This window comes from Artemia franciscana, chromosome 13 (genome assembly GCF_032884065.1).
Source record: "Artemia franciscana chromosome 13, ASM3288406v1, whole genome shotgun sequence".
NCBI lineage: Eukaryota > Metazoa > Arthropoda > Branchiopoda > Anostraca > Artemiidae > Artemia > Artemia franciscana.
In genome coordinates, this window is record NC_088875.1 from 26,502,504 (window position 1) to 26,525,261 (window position 22,758).

Sequence of the window (22,758 nt, forward strand, 5' to 3'; positions counted from 1 at the left end):
TTCCCTGAGTCGCCATCGTCATTTATATATCCCCCTGTGCACCCCGGCGTCCCCTTTGTAGTTATGTCCCTGTGTCCCGGTCGTCATTTATATTCCCTGTGTCCCGGTCGTCATTTGTGTCCCGGTGTTCCAGTCTGTGATTTCTCTTTGAGTGTCCCGGGCGTCATTTATATTCCTTGTGTCCCGGTGTCCCGGTCGTCATTTATATCCCCCTGTGCCCCCCGGCGTCCCCATTGTAGTTGTGTCCCTGTGTCCCGGTCGTCATTTATATTCCCTGTGTCCCGGTCGTCATTTGTATCCCGGTGTCCCGGTCTGTATATACATTCGTTTTTTAGTTTTGTTTTTCTCCTTTATTTTTTTCCTTTTTTCTTTTTTTTTCTTTTTTAGTTTATTTAGATTTTTAGATTTTTTAGTTTTTTTATTAGTTTTTAGTTTTTTTGTAGTTTTTACCATTTTTTTAGTTTTTTTTTTTTAATTATGTCCTGGTCGTCATTTATACTCCGTGTCCCGGTCGTCATTTGTGTCTCGGTGCTTTGTTGATTGCTAATTTATATTATATTTATATTTATATTTTTTATATTTATTAATATTTTTTTAGTTTTCTTTTTCTCTTATTTTTTAGTTTTTTCCTTTTTTTAGTTTTTTCTTTTTTAGTTTTTAGTTTTTTTTTGTTTTTTACCTTTTTTTAGTTTTTTTAGTTTTTTTAGTTTTTCATCTTTTTTAGTTTTTTTATTAGTTTTTAGTTTTTTTTTTTAGTTTTTGCCTTTTTTTAGTTTTTTCAGTTTTTTTTAGTTTTTAGCTTTTTACCTTTTTTTAGTTTTTTTTTAGTTTTTTAGCTTTTTTAGTTTTTTTTCTTTTTAGTTTTTTTTTGTAGTTTTTACCTTTTTTAGTTTTTTTTCTTCTTTTGTATTAGTGTGAAATAATTCAGACATCATATGCGGACAAACACGACGTCACTCGACAGACAGACAGACAGACATAACCCACAAACAACTTATTTTTATATATATTTATTCATATTTTTTTAGTTTTCTTTTTCTCTTTTATTTTTCAGTTTTTTCCTTTTTTTTAGTTTTTTTCTTTTTTAGTTTTTAGTTTTTTTTAGTTTTTTACCTTTTTTTAGTTTTTTTTAGTTTTTTTAGTTTTTTAGCTTTTTTAGTTTTTTTATTAGTTTTTATTTTTTTTTGTAGTTTTTGCCTTTTTTTATTTTTTTCAGTTTTTTTTTAGTTATTAGATTTTTACCTTTTTTTAGTTTTTTTTAGTTTTTTAGCTTTTTTAGTTTTTTTTTCTTTTTAGTTTTTTTTGTAGTTTTTACCTTTTTTAGTTTTTTTCTTCTTTTGTATTAGTGTGAAATAATTCAGACGTCATATGCGGACAAACGTGACGTCACCTGATCCATCCACAGATATATAGAAAAAAATTTTACGTACCAAGCATGCAAACACTCGACAATTTATAATAAAACTCAAAATTATAAATATCTGTTATAAGGTTTTCGAATTACTTTAATCTATTGTCAAAATATATAGAAATATTTATGCAATTACCAGTTTCTACATTTTTAGTTTCAGTTTGCTTTTCAGTTTAGTTTCATTTTTATATATATTTAAGATATAATCTGGCGTAACGGACAGACAACTTATTTTTATATATATAGAAGATAGATTTTTATATATATAGATACAGTTTCTTCTTTAGTTTTTTTTCTTTTTTAGTTTTTTCTTTTTTTTAGTTTCTTCTTTTTATTGATTTGTTTTCTTCAATTTCTCAATGTTCATTCTAACATTGACACTTGGAAAAATCTTTACGTGCCAAGCATGCTAAAGCTCCAACAATTTAAATTAAACCTCAAATTTGGGGTATCTGTTTTAAGGTTTTCGAATTACTTTAATCTATTGTCAAAATATATTGAAATATTTGTGCAATTCCCATTTTTTTTTTTAGTTTTTTCTTTTTTAGTTTTTAGCTTTTTTAGTTTTTTTTTGGTTTTTTATCTTTTTTATTTTTTTACGTTTTTTCTTTTTAGGTTTTTTCTTTTTTTAATTTTTTTAATTTTTAATTTTTTTTTTAGTTTTTTCTCTTAGTTTTTTTTTAGTTTTTTACCATTTTTCTTTTTCGAATTACTTTTATCTATTGTCAAAATATTTCGAAATATTTATGCAATTTCCAGTTTTTACATTCTAGTTTGTTTTCTTTTATATATATAGAAGATATAATCTAGCGTAACGGACAGACAACTTATTTTTATATATATAGATAGATATATATATATATATATATATATATATATATATATATATATATATATATATATATATACTAGCTGTTGGGGTGGCGCGGGCGCTTCGCGCCCCCCCCAAGCCCCCCCGCGCGCGTAAGTCGTTACGCGCCATAATAGTTACGCGCCATTGTAGTTGTGTCCCTATGTCCCACCTGTGAATATAGATATATATATATATATATGGTTTTAACTACGTAAAACTTGCGAATATACAACATTCTTTGCTGTCCCATTGTCTTTGCATATAAATAGATTGTCAGGTTATCCCCCTGTTTCCCCCGGTGTCCCCGTTGTAGTTGTGTCCCTGTGTCCCGGTCGTCATTTATATTCCCTGTGTCCCGGGTCCCGGTCATCATTTGTATCCCGGTGTCCCGGTCTGTATATACATTCGTTTTTTAGTTTTGTTTTTCTCCTTTATTTTTTTCCTTTTTTTTTCTTTTTTAGCTTATTTAGATTTTTAGATTTTTTAGTTTTTTTTATTAGTTTTTAGTTTTTATTTCTTTTTAGTTTTTTTGTCCCGGTCGTCATTTATATCCCCCTGTTTCCCCCGGTGTCCCCGTTGTAGTTGTGTCCCTGTGTCCCGGTCGTTATTTATATTCCCTGTGTCCCGGTCGTCATTTGTATCCCGGTGTACCGGTCTGTATATACATTCGTTTTTTAGTTTTGTTTTTCTCCTTTATTTTTTTCCTTTTTTTTTCTTTTTTAGTTTATTTAGATTTTTAGATTTTTTAGTTTTTTTATTAGTTTTTAGTTTTTTTTTCTTTTTAGTTTTTTTGTAGTTTTTACTAATCGAACATTCCTTTTGTCCTGGTCGCTTTCTCTTTGAGTGTCGTCATTTATTTTTTTCTTTTTTAGTTCTTTTAGTTTTTACCTTTTTTAGTTTTTTTTTAGTTTTTAGTTTTTTTAGTTTTTTACCTTTTTTAGTTTTTTTAGTTTTTTAGCTTTTTTATTTTTTTTATTAGTTTTTAGTTTTTTTGTAGTTTTTGCCTTTTTTTTTAGTTTTTTGTCCTGGTCGCTTTCTCTTTGAGTGTCGTCATTTATTAGTTTTTTCCTTTTTTTTTAGTTTTTTATTGGTTTTTACCTTTATTTTAGCTTATTTTTCAGTTTTTTCCTTTTTTTTAGTTTTTTTTTATTTTTTATTTTTTTTAGTTTTTTACCTTTTTTTAGTTTTTTTAGTTTTTTTAGTTTTTTAGCTTTTTTACTTTTTTTATTAGTTTTTAGTTTTTTTTTGTAGTTTTTGCCTTTTTTTAGTTTTTTCAGTTTTTTTTTTAGTTTTTTATTGGTTTTTACCTTTATAGTTTTTTTAGTTTTTTAGCTTTTTTATTTTTTTTATTAGTTTTTAGTTTTTTTTGTAGTTTTTGCCTTTTTTTAGTTTTTTCAGTTTTGACGTCACCTAATCCAGTTTTTTCAGGTGACGTCACCTGACACATCCATCCACACATCCATCCACACATCCACAGACAGACAACTTATTTATATATATATATATATATATATATATATATATATATATATATATATATATATATATATATATCTATGTTCACAGGTGGGACATAGGGACACAACTACAACGGCGCGTAACTAATATGGCGCGTAACGACTTACGCGTGCGGGGGGGGGGCGCGAGGTGTCCCCACAAACTAGCTGTTGGAGTGGCACGAAGTGCCACCCCAACAGCTAGTACGTAATAGAAATATAGAAATAGAAATAAGATTAGATCCGATAGTGTAATAGAAACTAGTCATTTTCACTAAGACCTCACGGAAATACTTCTTAATTTGGCTGAAATTTACCTCTAATAACACCCCTCACTCTCTAGAATTGCTTGCTAGTGTGGGCTAGCCGCATATTGTCACGGTGGCGTGAATATGCGTAATTTTGGCTTAATGAAACGTATCATTTCCATTCAAACCTTTCAGAAATAACCGATTACTGGGGGAAAGCTGAAAACGAACTTTTAATCAGCGAAATGGTTATTGCTGTAAACAAAATTTTACAAGATGATGAATGAATTGGAACAGCTAAAGTAAAAGGCATTGAAAAAATGTCTTATGAATGATTAATGAAAATAAGGCACAATGAAATCTGCGGTTAGAACAAATGTATACATTAACAATTAGAAGCATTAACAATCCAACAGGAAGAATTGGCAAAGTAATTACAATTGCATTTGGAAATTAAATCACGCCAGAACTTCCTAAAGTAGGCTAATTGAAATTGCTTTGTCACTTCAAAAATCTGGAAAAGAAGTTCATACTAAGCTGCGATTATAAGACATGTGACAGCGAGATTCGCACATCTACGATATTTTTAAACAAACAATAATAGTATATGTATGTATGTATTTATTTATCTATGCATTTTTTCTCGAAATTGTATCCATACATAGTTTTTTGGGGATATTGGTATAGTGGAATTTTCTGGCCTAAAAAAAAAGATTTATATACTTCTGAAGTCTCGGAAAATTCATTAAGTCTTAATTTTTGAAAAAAATATCATCTGAGTGACATCCTATTTATGAATCCATTTCAACAGATTAAATTACATCTTCCCCCTCCAGGAGTGAATAAGTCATTTTATATCTGTGACGTATGCAACATTACAAAAGGAATATAGCTAAGTGTAAAATACCAAGTATAAGTAGTCTATTTACACAAGACGTGCGACAGCAAAAATCAGAACGTCAAATGAAAAATGAACAGAATTGTTCGTTGGAAGAGCAACGTCGTCGAAATCTTCGAAACTAACAAAATGTGGGGCAAAACCCATTATAAACCAACAAACTGCCATGAACTACTGAACTGTTGATTACAAGTCATTAGGACCCTTTAACGTTATATATATATATATATATATATATATATATATAATACTAGCTGTTGGGGTGGCGCTTCGCGCCACCCCAACACCTAGTTGGTGGGGGCGCTTCGCGCCCCCCCCAAGCCCCCCCGCGCGCGTAAGTCGTTACGCGCCATAATAGTTACGCGCCATTGTAGTTGTGTCCCTATGTCCCACCTGTGAATATAGATATATATATATATATATGGTTTTAACTACGTAAAACTTGCGAATATACAACATTCTTTGCTGTCCCATTGTCTTTGCATATAAATAGATTGTCAGGTTATCCCCCTGTTTCCCCCGGTGTCCCCGTTGTAGTTGTGTCCCTGTGTCCCGGTCGTCATTTATATTCCCTGTGTCCCGGGTCCCGGTCATCATTTGTATCCCGGTGTCCTGGTCTGTATATACATTCGTTTTTTAGTTTTGTTTTTCTCCTTTATTTTTTTCCTTTTTTTTTCTTTTTTAGCTTATTTAGATTTTTAGATTTTTTAGTTTTTTTTATTAGTTTTTAGTTTTTATTTCTTTTTAGTTTTTTTGTCCCGGTCGTCATTTATATCCCCCTGTTTCCCCCGGTGTCCCCGTTGTAGTTGTGTCCCTGTGTCCCGGTCGTTATTTATATTCCCTGTGTACCGGTCGTCATTTGTATCCCGGTGTACCGGTCTGTATATACATTCGTTTTTTAGTTTTGTTTTTCTCCTTTATTTTTTTCCTTTTTTTTTCTTTTTTAGTTTATTTAGATTTTTAGATTTTTTAGTTTTTTTATTAGTTTTTAGTTTTTTTTTCTTTTTAGTTTTTTTGTAGTTTTTACCTTCTTTTTAGTTTTGTTAATTTTTTTTTTTACTTGTGTCCTGGTCGTCATTTATACTCCCTGTGTCCCGGTGCTTTGTTGATTGCTAATCGAACATTCCTTTTGTCCTGGTCGCTTTCTCTTTGAGTGTCGTCATTTATTTTTTTCTTTTTTAGTTCTTTTAGTTTTTACCTTTTTTAGTTTTTTTTTAGTTTTTAGTTTTTTTAGTTTTTTACCTTTTTTTAGTTTTTTTAGTTTTTTAGCTTTTTTATTTTTTTTATTAGTTTTTAGTTTTTTGTAGTTTTTGCCTTTTTTTTTAGTTTTTTGTCCCGGTCGCTTTCTCTTTGAGTGTCGTCATTTATTAGTTTTTTCCTTTTTTTTTTAGTTTTTTATTGGTTTTTACCCTTATTTTAGCTTATTTTTCAGTTTTTTCCTTTTTTTTAGTTTTTTTTTATTTTTTATTTTTTTTAGTTTTTTACCTTTTTTTAGTTTTTTTTAGTTTTTTTAGTTTTTTAGCTTTTTTACTTTTTTTATTAGTTTTTAGTTTTTTTTTGTAGTTTTTGCCTTTTTTTAGTTTTTTCAGTTTTTTTTTTAGTTTTTTATTGGTTTTTACCTTTATAGTTTTTTTAGTTTTTTAGCTTTTTTATTTTTTTTATTAGTTTTTAGTTTTTTTTGTAGTTTTTGCCTTTTTTTAGTTTTTTCAGTTTTGACGTCACCTAATCCAGTTTTTTCAGGTGACGTCACCTGACACATCCATCCACACATCCATCCACACATCCATCCACAGACAACTTATTTTTATATATATAGATATATATATATATATATATATATATATATATATATATATCTATATATATAAAAATAAGTTGTGGATGGATGTGTGGATGGATGTGTCAGGTGACGTCACCTGAAAAAACTGGATCAGGTGACGTCAAAACTGAAAAAACTAAAAAAGGCAAAAACTACAAAAAAAACTAAAAACTAATAAAAAAAATAAAAAAGCTAAAAAACTAAAAAAACTAAAAAAAGGCAAAAACTACAAAAAAAAACTAAAAAAAAACTGAAAAAACTAAAAAAAGGCAAAAACTACAAAAAAAACTAAAAACTAATAAAAAAAGTAAAAAAGCTAAAAAACTAAAAAAACTAAAAAAACTAAAAAAAGGTAAAAAACTAAAAAAAATAAAAAATAAAAAAAAACTAAAAAAAAGGAAAAAACTGAAAAATAAGCTAAAATAAAGGTAAAAACCAATAAAAAACTAAAAAAAAAAAGGAAAAAACTAATAAATGACGACACTCAAAGAGAAAAAAAGGCAAAAACTACAAAAAAAACTAAAAACTAATAAAAAAAATAAAAAAGCTAAAAAACTAAAAAAACTAAAAAAAGGCAAAAACTACAAAAAAAACTAAAAACTAATAAAAAAGCTAAAAAACTAAAAAAACTAAAAAAAAGGCAAAAACTACAAAAAAACTAAAAACTAATAAAAAAAATAAAAAAGCTAAAAAACTAAAAAAACTAAAAAAACTAAAAAAAGGTAAAAAACTAAAAAAACTAAAAACTAAAAAAAACTTAAAAAGGTAAAAACTAAAAGAACTAAAAAAGAAAAAAATAAATGACGACACTCAAAGAGAAAGCGACCAGGACAAAAGGAATGTTCGATTAGCAATCAACAAAGCACCGGGACACAGGGAGTATAAAAAAAAGAAAAAAAAAGGAAAAAAATAAAGGAGAAAAACAAAACTAAAAAACGAATGCATATACAGACCGGTACACCGGGATACAAATGACGACCGGGACACAGGGAATATAAATGACGACCGGGACACCGGGACACAACTACAACGGGGACACCGGGGGAAACAGGGGGATATAAATGACGACCGGGACAAAAAAACTAAAAACAAAAAAAAAACTATAAACTAATAAAAAAACTAAAAAATCTAAAAATCTAAATAAGCTAAAAAAGAAAAAAAAAGGAAAAAAATAAAGGAGAAAAACAAAACTAAAAAACGAATGTATATACAGACCGGGACACCGGGATACAAATGACGACCGGGACCCGGGACACAGGGAATATAAATGACGACCGGGACACAGGGACACAACTACAACGGGGACACCGGGGGAAACAGGGGGATGTAAATGACGACCGGGACACCGGGACAGGGAATGGTCGATTAGCAATCACCATCAACAAAGCTCAAGGGCAATCATTAGAATCATGAGGTATAGATCTGAATACAGATTGTTTTCCCATGGACCATTATATGTTGCATGTTCAAGAGTCGGTAAACCTGACAATCTATTTATATGCAAAGACAATGGGACAGCAAAGAATGTTGTATATTCGCAAGTTTTACGTAGTTAAAACCATATATATATATCTATCTATATTCACAGGTGGGACATAGGGACACAACTACAATGGCGCGTAACTATTATGGCGCGTAACGACTTACGCGCGCGGGGGGGCTTGGGGGGGGCGCGAAGCGCCCCCACCAACTAGGTGTTGGGGTGGCGCGAAGCGCCACCCCAACAGCTAGTATATATATATATATTCCCTGGGGAGCCCTCCATTTTTTCGAGTAGAAAGTGGCAAACAGAGATAAATCATTTGGAGGTTGCTGCTTACAACGAGAATCAATATATACAAGCCTATCACATGCCGAGTGCCGGATTCCAGCTTCGAAATTGGCTCCATAGTTTTTTTTTCTTCAGTGGCATATTGACATTTCTGGCCACTAAAACGATCTAAAAAAAAGTCGCAACTTTAAGGAAGAATTTGTATTTTTCCCAGAGTGGTTGTATCGAACCTATGGTGTCGCCATGACATCACAAAGTGGCCCACATTGTCTTCAGTTAGAAGATACGCGACATTAAGAATCAATATGTAGAAATCTACCACGTAGCCGCTCCGAGGCCCGGTACTATATACATAAGCCTGCTAAGTGCCGAGTATCAGGGATCAAGTGAGGCTCGGTTCTCTGTTACTTAGTACTAAAGATGTAGATCCAATGACGATGTATAAAGTAGAATAACCAGAGTCCTTGAGGCTTTGTTTCTTGCAGTTTAGAAATAACTTTGGAAGAACAGGAAGATAAATATTTGAAATATGGTTAGAATATTGAAAACCACTATGATGCCAATGGTCAAGTAGGGCGCTAAAATGTGGACACCTCAGAAAACCGTACCAGGTTTGCTCAATGTTTTCTAGAGGAGCTGTCTAATGATAGGTTTTGGTAATTGATTGACTGATCGCATATCTAACATAAAGTGGTACGGAAAATAGTGTTGGATTGTACTTTAAAAGGTGATAACAAAATAAAGGTAAAAATGGCTAGGCCACGTTTTATGGGTGAAGGATAACATTGCCAAAAGTTGTGCTTTTTGGCCATCCATTCAAGACCATATGAAAAGTAAGTCATCTCCAAAGGGGGTAGGAAGAAGTCCTCGTAAGAAAGGACGGACCCCCATGAGAAAGGATAAAGAATAAAGCCTTAAATTGAATTAGATAGAGGAGGGGCATTTCAGCTGTATTGGCCTGAAACTGGTTGTTGCAGCACATGTCAGTACTGGTAGCAATAGTAGTAGATAGGCCATGACTTCCTATCTGAATAGTCGAAACTGTTTTGGTGATTCCCACTTGTCTAGTTTGGGATAGAAAATATTTTTTGTTAAAATAGGTCATCAGTCGTCGCTAATTTGAACCATAAATTTAGAAAAAAATGTCTTACTGTTTCTAAATGTTTTTCTGGATTATGTTTTTACTAAAGAAGGCCTGAAACTGGTTGTTCCTGCATTGAGTTGTCAGTAGTGGTAGCAGTGGTAGTAGATAGCCCATAACTTCCTATCTCAATAGTCGAAATTGTTTTGGTGATTCCCAATTGTCTACTTTTGATAGAAAATATTTTTTTTTTTTTTTTTTTTTGTAAAATAGGTCATCAGTCCTCGCTAATTGGAATCATAAATTTAAAAACAATGTCTTGCTCTTTCTAAATGTTTTTTCTGTATTATGTTTTTTCTTCTAAAGAAGGAATTTTGGTCCTCCTTCATGGAAACAAAAGCGAGTGAAAATACTTTATAGCTTATTATTTGAGATACTTTATTCCCGTTAGCAAATATTTAGTTTTTCTTCGATTACATAATGTATTTGGTAGGATATTGATATCAGCTGTCGAGATAATCAGAATGTCAACAATAAGTAAAATATTGCTGCATGAATGTGTTCGAATCTTGTTAGCTATAATATCCAACTACTAAAAATAAAACCATTATTTAACGGTTATTGGAAGTTTATTTACCAAAGATTCTCTCGAACGAGAACTGTAGATCAATGGCAAAAAAGGTGTTTTAGGGATTTTGGTTAAAGTGTACAATTCAGGGTCGGAGAAAACGCTTCGGTTTTTTTTTTACTTTTTTATTTACCTTCGTCTCATTGGGCCGAACTTCAGATCTTTCATCTAGTATTTTAACCCCTTTCAACTTTCCCCATTTTTCCATTGAGGTGAAGTTTTGCAAATGTATTAATTTTGGGGATAAAACATGACGGACTCTTCCCAAACCCCAACCTCCTCTATCACAATCTTTTAGCTGATACGTTGCACCTTTTTTCAACAGGAATCCTTCTATGAACTTCAATCTAGCCTTTAAGATTGGAGGATCAAAGTAAGTAAATGTTCCAACACCCCCAGCCCCTCACTACTAGCTTTTTAGCAGAGAAGTTGAACCTTATTTAGACCAAACTTGTGCAAGGAAGTCTGTGCCTCTCCTTATCTCTTTCTGTGCATGTTTGAATTTGTGTGTATTTTTCTCTATTTATGTGAGTATGCGTGAAGCTTTAGGGTGCTTCTCTTCTGACTATTTTTCTAAATATTATGCTTCGCATTTTCCAAAATTTAAATGTGTCATAAGAAATGATGTCATTCATAATTTTATATGATTCTTAGAACCCTGTATCGTACAGTAAATTATCTGGTTGATTAACGAACGCATTAATCAGTAACCCTGTTTAGGATGACAAGTAGCAAAATTGTTTATTTTGGGGAAATATATGATTTGGGTGCTGTCCTGTTCATTTTGGTCGAAAATATAAAAAATGTGAATTTTGAGCTCTAGTTTCAGGGGAGGGTCTGATAATGTTCCCTGACCAACTTTTAGTGTGATATTTTCTGCTGTCCTACAGTTTTTATCCTATCTACCAAATTATGTTTTTCAAAGACATGACGTCATACAAAACTGGAAAAACTTTCTAATTCTTAAGAAAGTTTAGATTGCCCTCTAAAAAAAGTCTTAAGTGATATCACAATTCTGGCCCGGTAAATGGGTAAAAACTGAAACTAATGAATTCAATTATGTATGTATATTGTCCTTTTAGTTTAAGTTACAGCTGTAAAATGTGTTTTTGCGTCTTTGTCCTTGTGCACGTTTATGGACGTCAGTGCGTGTGTGTGTCTGTGTGCAGGTTTTTTTCTAGCCTCTGTTGTTGCATCATGCTCAATTTAACACTCATTACCGCGTCTAGGGTAAGCCACTATGCCACAAGCCAAAAAAATTCAATCTTGGATTTTTATTATTAGTATTTCGTGCTCTGAAGTTTACTGACTTTTATCCTAGCTAATTCGTTTCTAAGTAAGTGGTAATCCAACTGTTTTCGTTCATTTTCTAATTGTATCTTACTGCTCCTTAGGAAAATAAAATCAGGAGGACATCTGATTTTAAATGAAACCTGCATAATATCTTCATATTGCCGTCCTTTTTTTTTCTTAGCTAGCTGCCGTTTAGACATGTATCAAATAAGACGAAGATTAATGTACTCTCTCCTTCCTCGTCGCTTTTTGAGCTCTGCTGAAACAACTAGAATATATGAAGACGAATTTGAAGCTGCGAGGAAAGAAGAAGAGAAGAGAAAGTTTGAAGATGAGGACTATGAAGTAGAGATTCGTAAGAAAATTCTTGAAGCTTCGTTGCCATACGTTCACGAAAAAGGATGGAGCAAAGAAGCTCTTGGATCTGGTAAGTTTCTCGTTCATTTGTATAGCCTTTGTGAGCTTAGGCTTAATTCTTATATTTTCTGACAAGCAATCTGAATATATATGCTTAGATTTTACAAACAATGAAACACAATCAGGTGCTTGCCTGATTATCTATATCAGGGTGAGTCAGTAAACCCAGTGGACGCTAATTTTTGGAAGACAAAGGAATGTTTTATTTAAGATATATCTTACCTTATACAGGCTTCTCCTCTTGGGGGAGGGAAACGAAAAAACAACAGTCAAACCTTTGTTTTTGTGCCTATCTTCCTGGAATTGAGACTTAACCCTGTTAGAGTCTATAATATACCCTTCGAAATAGATCTCGAAAGTATTATTGAACAATTTTTTACAGCTTTGGGTTATTTCAAATTAAAAACTTTATTGGGCATTATCACATTTTTTTTACTGAAGTTTAACTACCAAGTACTCCAGGAAGTTTTTATTTAAGTATAAGTATCAAGTATTTCCACAGTACTTAAGTATTGAAGTGCTAAGGTTTACTTATTATCCATGTATATCTTTTTGATTTCTCGGTGGATTCTGACGAACAACAAGCAAGACAGGTAAGCAGTAAAGAATACTACTTGTATTGAAAATTTGTTTAGAGACTTAATGTTGGAAAAAAATCCATATGAATGACGTCACGCTCATATAAATTTAAAGAGGAACTTACTGAGATTTTCGATTGCCTCTAAGGAAATTACAAAACCTACGATTCTTTGAAGTATAAACAGGAAGGAGGAATCGAATTCATGCCAGAATTTCTTAATACAATTGAAAATGCTGACTTAGACGTCAATGACTTAGAACTAAGGAATAAACCGATAATTACACTTTCAGAGGGTCTTTGCAATGGAACACCTCTGAATGCTACTAAACTATGTAACGACGTATTTCAAACAAGAATCATTTTTGGGAGGACGCTTGAATAGAAGTTGACATTCATCTGCGGTTAGAAGCCAAGTGACAGCAAGAATCACATATACAAGCCCGTCACGAATTTTTCCTAGCATTGCATTTGTTGCCACTTAGTGATTCTCTTTCTTGTTGACATAGTAGTTATTTTTAATTTTATTATTTTTTTGGCCAGGGTACTTATTCTCTGTGTCATACAGACGAGGGAAAGAAAAAGATCCCCCAATGTTTCAGAAAATGCAATAAATCTTTGAATCCAATAAATGCAGTTGAATCCGTGTTTTATCCAAAGGAATGAGCCCTGTTGAAGTGTGCCCGACTTTCAAAAATCGTGTACACTAAGTGGCGCATGCCAAGAGTGCAAAGCGTGGCAGAACTGTGCCATCCATCACGGAACTCTTATTCCAAAATTTTGCTTTAGGGTTAGTGACCGGGTTGTTAAGGGCCAACTTTCTTTCTGAAGTTTTATAGAGCCTTGAATACACTATAAAAAACCAAAATTAGACCAAATTAAAATCAATTTCTCCAAAAAGCGATTTATTTTTGAAATGAACGGAAAGATCGACTAAAAACTGAAAACCAAAATAAATGATCATACGGAGGGGATGCTATTCCATATATATGAAGCTCTGGGGTTGCAGTTTCAATATTTTACGGATTTTATTAACACTCATAATAAATCCTAAGCACATCCTGCGTTGCAGCGGTAGCCAGCAACCTAGTAAGAAGCAATAAAGTCCCTTAATAAAAACTACAATAATCAATTACTCCTAAAAATTGAGTCAGGTCAAAACAAAGTACACTATTAGAACTGCCTTTTCCGAAACCCCTATATAAGAAATTAGGTGTGAGGAGCGGGAGGTTTAGGTGTTTCCATCCCCTTATATGTACGATATTGTTTCAGGTTTTGATCTTGATATATATTTCCGTTTAATTTCATTTAGTTTTTAAAATAGTTAATAGCATCAAAGCCACATTTGTTACTATCGTGATGTTAATAATCAATTTATATAAAAATTAAATTAGAAAGAGCTTATTTAATACAAAGTAAGGAGCAATATCAAAACTTAAAGCAAAAAGAAATTATTCCGCTTATCACGGGGGCTGGTCATTCCTCAACCCTTGCTCTGAACATTAAAGTATGAACATTTTTTTTTAATACTTTTCATTCAAATCCAATGACCCTTGTTTTTCGCCGTCCTGGCCAAGTGGATTGGTGCACTTTATTCAGAACCCTTTGTCTGAGAGGACGCGGGTTCGAATCCTGGCGTAGCAAATTATTTAATTTGGGACGGGGGTCAGTGGTGTGACCCTGCAAGCTCAGCCAGAGTCGACCCAGCTCTAAACGGGTACCTGGAGAAATCTGGGGAAGGCAAACAGGAAGGGTGTGCGAAAGCACAGGACGGTTGGCCCCCAACCCGCTATTGCACTTCCTGGCAGAAGGGCCAAGAAACGGAGATCAGCACATAAATCTGTATCTGGAGATCAGATACAGAATAATTTCTGCTCGTGCAAAGTTTGTATGTCGCTCTGTAACTTCATTTTAAAAAAAAACTAGTTTTATTAATTAGTAGCATTGAGATTCTTGGTATTTCACTTTATAATCACGTTTTCTTTCCCATGTAATCTGTAATTTTGAGAAAAAAATTATATCTTGTAAAAGTAAATTTAAAATAATTTAGTTTTTACATTGAAAATAAAGAGCAAAATTGAAACTTTTGAAATTTTAGATACTTTTTGGATTTTTTTTTTTAATTTTGAAAATTTTAAAACTTTTTCCTTGAAATTTTTGGTCCTGTTTTGCGAAAGCTAAGAGATAATAAAACACTCATAACATATTGTATGTAATAAATTGAAGAAAAATACATCTTTAAAATGTAAGGTCTGTTATTTTTACGTTTGCTTATTATAGATGAATCTAACGATTGCTCTTGTACTAGTTTCTTTGACTGTCTCTCCCGAACTGAAACTCTGCGTCTACTTCTGTGTTAAAGGAGAGTAGTTTGAAAGTGTATAAAACAGACGAGAAAAATTTGTTTTTTTTTCATATTTAAATTTTTTCAACGAATAGATGGTATCCAAAAGGAAGGGAAATTAATGAATAGTCAAGTCATATTTGAAATGAATAGAAATTATTACCAACATAATTCAGACTAGCGTCCTCTAAGCCTTCTAAAGGCGTGAGGTTGATTTGTGCTTTACGGAAACAACTTAATTATGTTTTTTAATTTCTGTTTTGTATCGTTTATAAATTTTTGCAGTCCTACTGGAGTGAATATTATTATTTATTAAACAGTCAGTTTACTTTTTCTTTTCAGTAATAATTGTTGTTGATTATTTTGACAAATAAAAAGCTCACTGCTAGAATAAAGATTATTCTGATAAATCTCAAATGACGCTCTTGTCTTTAGAAGGCTTAGGAGGTAATATTCATACTTCTGTTTGTTGTAGTTCCAGCTCGTTTTAGGTTTGACTTGACAGTTCATTGTACGTCCTGTACGTTTATTTATTCATTGATAGATATTTCTGTTCATTTTAAGTTAGGATTATTATTAGTGTCTATCTCTGCTCCTCTTTGGTTATAAGTACCTATTGACTTTTCTGTGAAAACTTCGGTTCTGGAAAAGTTTTTTTTTACCTAACGTACTAGAAGTATCGATTAATGTGGATATATCATCTTTCTATGACTTCGTATTCTAATGCGTTTTTCCTATTTTTATTTCTAATGTTTTAATGTATGTATTTGTCATGTAACCCCTTTTTGATTATACCAAAACGCCCCATTTTTTTTCTTTTTTGGCGGTTGCAGAATTTAAAAGATAAGATTTTTTTATATTTAAATATGTGAAGTTGTTTAAGCTGACTGTTGTTCAAGTTTTATTAGTTTTTGAATATGAAAATTATTCATCTTAAGCCTCTGACTTAATTCCTCTACCTATATTTTTAGGGGCAGAAGAAATTGGATACCCAAGTACAGTTCATGGACTTTTCCCCAGGGAAGGCTTAGATTTGGCTTTATACTTTTATGAAAAATGTAACAATAATTTAGAACCAATACTTGAGGATAGGGCGAAAAATGAGTAAGTTCTTAATTATTGTTGGTTATTTGGTTATCTTTGCTACCTTGTGGACTCTAAAGTACTTAAATTCTTCAAAATGGGACAAAATTGGAGGAGCCAGTTTTGAAGAGAAACACAGCACGAGGGCCGTAGGATAGATATTAAAAAGCGAGAAGTGTTTCTGTTATACCCATCACATGTAGCTAGTCAGTGTATTTTTCTCATGAATCTAGTTTTAGGGGCCAAGTTTATGATTTTCTAAGAAATGCTCTTCTATAAAAACATGCCGTCGAAAAATAGTTGAACTATTTGCTCTAAGTTTATTAGTAAAAAATATTTTTAGCAAATTTAAAAGAAATAGCCTGGAGCTTAAAATTGTTTTTCATTTATACTTTACCCAAAGAATTTATGAACAACAATACACACACCATTACATAGTGTGCATGATTGGTCTGGTAATGCTTTGTATCAGTTTTATTTATCTAATGATTTTATGGGAGGGTCTTCGGTTTTCCAGATATTTTTCCCAGAGTTCCAAAAAATAAGCCCTTATGCTGGGTTAAAAATCAATTATATTGAAATTTGTTGATAAAGTTTCTTTTACTGGTCAAGATACAATAATTTTGCTTACTGGATTGGATAGTTGGATTGTGCAGAATTTGTTTAATTATATTTTTTTCTAAAAAGGTTTTTATGAATTATATTCACATGAAATAATCTTATAACTTGAAGGAAATTTAATGTCAAACGGTTCAGATGTAGATGAGTGTTCTTTTTCCCAGGAGAAGGTAATATAATGCCCAAATGCACAGTTATATGATCGAAGAACGTTTTAAAAGCACATTTTTGCAGACAGCAAACAAAAAGCAACTTCAGGGTTCGCGTCTGTGTGTAGCTTTCTGAAAGTTTTCAACCCCTCAAAAAAAGAAAACAACAATTTAAACATAAATAAATATTGTAGTATGTTTTTTTTTCAATTTGACGACGTTATGTTTCTATTAAACGAAGAAAAAATAAAAACATTTCCCTGGTTGCAGCTGTCAGGGATAAACCAAGTTCAGGACATATCATTAGCTTAAGATATATCTGGTGTATTCCAAGTAATTGAAATTCAGTTCTAGTGTTGAAACCGCAAGTGATCACTAAAGGCCTTACAGTAAAGACGTAAGATGGTACGATTTCGAAGCTGTTACGTTAGTTCTGAAGATCCTTTTAAAACTCATTTTCGTTCAAATATGTATTACTAAAATGAAAATGAAAATTAAATTTTTTAACATTGTTTCAAGAATCTCTATTTTTTCTTATTACGGTAATATCTGTTCCAGCGATAATTGTAAGTGCACACTACAATACTATATATCCTGACTTGCAGATGGTTATATTCAGATATATTATACATGTCATTGCAATTGATTTTTATTGCATGGCTTAAATTTAATTCAATTTTTTATTTAAATTAAATTCCTACCCAATGATGCTGTTTTGTAATAAAAATTGACTCTAATACATAAAATGTTTTGATATAATGGACAAAGCTTCATTGATTCATGTCTCCCTTTTTCTGAAGAACAATTTTTATGTTTCTTATTAATATTCCTAATATTCCTAATAATATTCCGAAATATTCCTAATAGCTATATGTCTTTGAAATGTTACTATAGTTAATATAGTAAAATCGCAATCCTTGATTTTATCAACCATAAGTAATTGGTAAGAAGTTGGTAGCTGATAGTTCATGCTTGAAAAGAGATATTATTTATCTTCATGAAATTCATTTGATCCTTTCTGCCTTTAGGAACTTAGAAAAGCTAGATTTTTTTCAAAAGTCGATTGAAGACCGACTGCGTATGAATATTGAATATATCGACCGATGGCATGAAGCGCTTGGACTCTTTGCTTTACCCCAAAACTATCCAATGTCTATCAAAAGGTTAATGAATCTTATGGATGACATCATGCATTACAGTGGTGATAGATCATCTGACGTAAGTTTGCAACATCTGGTAATACTAAACTTATACATTGATTTAAAAATTAATAGAATTGACTGATCCCAATGTTGCTAAATCTTGGTTAAATACAGAGGGATATCTTTTGTCGTTGTAAGTACGGTTAGTCACAATACTTTACACCTCATTTCCTATGGAGGGTCTGCAATTACTTTTTGGTAGGTAGTTCTTGACACATGAATAGGCGATATACGGACACATTGAAAAGGGGACATATGGATACATTGCATTGAAGCATAGGGGTTTACGAACACATTGAATAGGGATATACGGATACGTCGCATTGAAGCAAAGGGGTTATAAGGACACATTGAATAGGGATATATGGACACATTGAAAAGGGGATTTATGGATACATCGCATTGAATCATTGGGGTTATACGGACACATTGAATAGGGGATATATGGACACTTTGCATTGAAGCATAGGGGTTTACGAACACATTGAATAGGGATATACGGATACGTCGCATTGAAGCAAAGGGGTTATAAGGACACATTGAATAGGGAGATATGGACACATTGAAAAGGGGATTTATGGATACATCGCATTGAATCATTGGGGTTATACGGACACATTGAATAGGGGATATATGGACACTTTGCATTGATGCATGGGGTTATACCAACACGTTGAATAGGGGATATACGGATACGTCGCATTGAAGCATAGGGGTTATACGGACACATTGAAAAGGGGATATACGGATACGTCGCATTGAAGCATTGGGGTTATACGGACACATTGAAAAGGGGATATACGGATACATCGCATTGAAGCATAAGGGTTATACGGACACATTGAATAGGGATATATGGACACATTGAAAAGGGTATTTACGGATGCATCGCATTGAAGCATTGGGGTTATACGGACACATTGAATAGGGGATAAATGGACACTTTGCATTGAAGCAAAGGGGTTATGTGGACACATTACATTGGAGAATAGACTAGTCCTCATGACATTTTGTTCATTATTTCTACGGCAAGAGATAGAGCCTTTCTCACTAGTTTGTTTGGGAATCTGACAGAATAGGATTTTGAACTGTTTTTTGTAGGGTAATTCCTTCTTTCCTAACCCTAACAGCAGGTCTAATTTCTTTTTTAGTGGCCGTAAGCAAGGGTTTATGCGGTACTGTTTCAACGACAAGGGATAAGACTTTTCTCACCAATTTGTACGGTATACTGACAGAATAGTATTTTTAGCTGCTTTCATGGGGCTTTGACAATGGGGCTTTTGACAATTTTTTTTCTTGTTTCTATGACAAATATGACGACAAATTTCTTACACTGGGAATAAAACCAGACTATTATTATACCCCATATAGACATTTTAAATATTCTCTTTCAGACAAACTCTACCTCCTTGATTTATCGTTTTCTAAGAGGGAACGTCATATTCCTTCAAACCCTAGGAGGCATATTTTATTGCATAATTTCTATTAAAAACTAGCTGTTGGTGTGGCACACGCGCCACGCCCCCCCCCCCCCCAAGCTCCCCCTTGCTGGTAAGTCGTTACGCACCATATTAGTTACGCGCCAATGTAGTTGGGTCCCTGTGTCCCACCTGTGAATATATATATAATATATATATATATATATATATATATATATATATATATATATATATATATATATATATATATATATATATATATATATATATATATATATATATATATATATATATATATATATATTGAATAGGGATATAACTTGCGAATAAACAAAATTCTTAGCTGTCCCATTGTCTGTGCATATAAATAGATTGTCAGGTTTACCGACTCTTGAACATGCAACTTATAATTGTCCATGGGAAAAACATCCGTATTCAGATCTATACTGCATTTTTCTAATGATTGCCCTTGAGCTTTGTTAATGGTGATTGCTAATCGAATATTCCCTGTGTCCCCGTCGTCATTTATATATCCCCCCTGTTCACCCCCCCCCCCCCGGCGTCCCCGTTGTAGTTGTGTTCCTGTGTCCCGGTCGTCATTTATAATCCCTGTGTCCCGGTGTTCCGGTCGTTATTTGTGTCCCGGTGTCCCGGTCTGTAATTTCTCTTTGAGTGTCCCGGTCGTCATCTATATTCCCTGTGGCCCGGTGTTCCGGTCGTCATTTGTGTCCCAGTGTCCCGGTCTGTAACGTCATAAAGTCTTCAATGGCTCTGGTGGTGCAGGCAGTTGAGGAAGTTTAACTTATATTTTACATATAGATTAACAGAGTTGCAAATATATCCTGGAGATAATTTTCTAGACACCTCCTGGGACCAGCATACCATACAAAGTGGTGAGAAAGGCTGTATCCCTTGTCGTAGAAATAGTCTAAACAATGTCGTGAGGACTAGTCTATGCTCCAATACAATGTTTTCTTATATTCCCTTTCCAGTGTGTCCGTATAACCCCTATATTTCAATGCAATGTGTCCGTATATCCCCTATTCAATGTGTCCGTATAACCCCTAGGCTTCAATGCAATGTGTTCGTATATCCCATATTCAATGTGTCCGTATAACCCCTATTCATTGTGTCCGTATAGCCCCTATGCTTCAATACAATGTTTCCGTAGGTGCCCTATGCAATTTGTCCCTATACTCCTATACCTCAGGTGCCCTATGCAATTTGTCCCTATACTCCTATACCTCAATGCAATGTGTCTTTATATCCCCTATTCAATGTGTCAGGAACTACCTGCCAAAAATGAACTGCAGGCTCTCCGTAGGAAATATGTTGTACGGCATTTTGACTAACCCTACTGTTGTAAATCTGTGAATATACATCTCAAAATATGCGTGTTGGCTAAGTGTGCTTGTTAAGAGGGTAGCAGCACCCCTCATTTATGGACTGGAAACGAATGCTTTTCTAATGTAATTTATATTATAATATCATTAAATTCTAATTAGTTGGAAGTAATCTCCCAAATCTAACTAGCTATGTATTATTAACAATTTTTTTTTTAATTATTAACAGCTTTTATAAGTACTAAATTACTCAACATTGTAGGACTGAGAAGTACAATTTTTGAAATATGGGATTTTCTTTAAGCTGTGCACGAATCTACGCGACTACGCAATGAATAGTTGATGTCAATAAACAGTTATCAAAAGGCAACCTCTGTTGAACTATATATCGTATTAACAAAAATAAACAAGGTCTTACAAAGTATCAAATAATTATTCAGTCTTAATATGTGAAAAAGCTTAAATTTACTTCACTTTTGCTTCACTATTTTCACTATTTTGCTTCAATTATTGCTTCTGCTGGTGATCCAGCGTAGAGAGAGAAGCCACTCGTTCCCTCCAGTCCAGACGGTCCTAAGTTAGCGTGATAGCTTCGTCTGGGGTGCTACTGATCAATGACAGGAAGTGAGCAAGGCCATTCTATTATCTAGAACGGTTCCTTATACGTGGACGCTTCTAGTCGTGCATCGAGGGATCGAAACTAAAGACAATTCTGGCTGGCGTTTCTGCTTGCATGCGGGCTACTGGCGTCTGAACCATCGAATAGCTCGTGCAGTGAGCTGGCGTAAGTTAGGTGTCTTGTGGATGAGTTAATGTAGTTGGGTGTTGGAGATGAGGTCATACCACTCAATCCCTTTGATTCATCTGAAAAACTTGGTTTGAGCCACGTTTTTAGTGTGTCGGAACGAAACGGCACCAGGCCAGGTCTCAGCACAGTAAGGAAGAACTTGGTTTATAGTGATGTTTTAAATACGCATCTTTGTTCTTTGGGGACTCTGGGCTTCGAACAGATAGAGCTACAGAGTTGGGTATGATTGAGGTGGCTTTCGCGATACAAGGCTGAGTTTCAGCTTCGATAGATCAGCTTTCCGTGACAAAGCGAAGATACGTGAAAGATTTCACAACTTCAACGGCATTTTCTAAAATGCTGAATGCATGTGATTTCGAAGTTGTGCAAACTTAACATAATTGATGACGGTCTTGAAAATTTCGGGGATGGCAGCACATTCTTGCTTCACCCCGGTATTTATTTGGAATATTGGGCTGCGACGACCGTTTATCTAGACGGAGATCTTAGTATTAGTGTAGAGGACATTGAACAGGCGGCAATACTTCTCAAGAAGTCCTATCCATTCAAATATCAGCCAGAGAGAATGTGACCGTACGATTTTTGTATTACCATTAACCCCCTCCCCCTGCCCAATAAAAGAAGAGAGTCTTCCAAAAGTATTTATTGTTGACAAAATTAAATGAAACGGCAAATATACCAAATACGTTTTTTTTTTCTCTCTGTTTTGTGTTTGTATCAAAACCATCGAATTTATTCTTCCTTTTTTGGTACATGGGCAAGGGCTTTTTTTGTGGGGGGGGGGTGTCGGTTTCAAAAGCAAAGCCTTTGATTTTTCTACCAAAAAAGTGCATGTAAAGGCTAGTACTTCAGAAAGAAGTCAAAACAAAGCATTAAAAATTAGTTTTGTTTGGCAAGAAACTCCTTAGTACTTAATAACACCTTGGTTACAGAAATTGTGTTTTTGGTTAAAACTAGTGATAAGTTTGTATGTTATTAATAGCAATCTTGATTATTCTCTTCTGTACTCATTATTTCAGGTCAGTTGGTATGTGAAGCGAATTAGTTTGGGTGGTATTTACAAAGCTACTGAGCTGTATATGCTACAGGATTATTCAGATGATTATAAAAACACATGGCTGTTTCTACAGCGTCGCTTAGAGGATGGAAAAAGACTAAGTGATTGTGCCAGATTAGGTATGAAAGCGGGAGATTACATGGAGTCAACATTTGTAACTGTGAGTATACGAGTCAAGACGAATAAAGGGCTGTGAAAGTGCTGTAAAGTGATGTAGATTTGT

The 22,758-nt window shown here is 33.3% G+C and overlaps 1 protein-coding gene across 1 annotated transcript in view; it reads left to right on the forward strand.

Annotated features, from left to right (window-relative positions):
- The window catches only part of LOC136034728 (uncharacterized), a 54,579-nt gene that overhangs the window by 30,624 nt on the left and 1,197 nt on the right, over positions 1-22,758 (forward strand). Inside the window, exons 3-6 of the mRNA XM_065716094.1 lie at positions 11,680-11,925; positions 15,808-15,940; positions 17,715-17,904; positions 22,498-22,695. Of these exons, the coding sequence (XP_065572166.1) occupies positions 11,680-11,925; positions 15,808-15,940; positions 17,715-17,904; positions 22,498-22,695 (767 nt within the window). The remainder of the gene's footprint in view (positions 1-11,679; positions 11,926-15,807; positions 15,941-17,714; positions 17,905-22,497; positions 22,696-22,758) is intronic.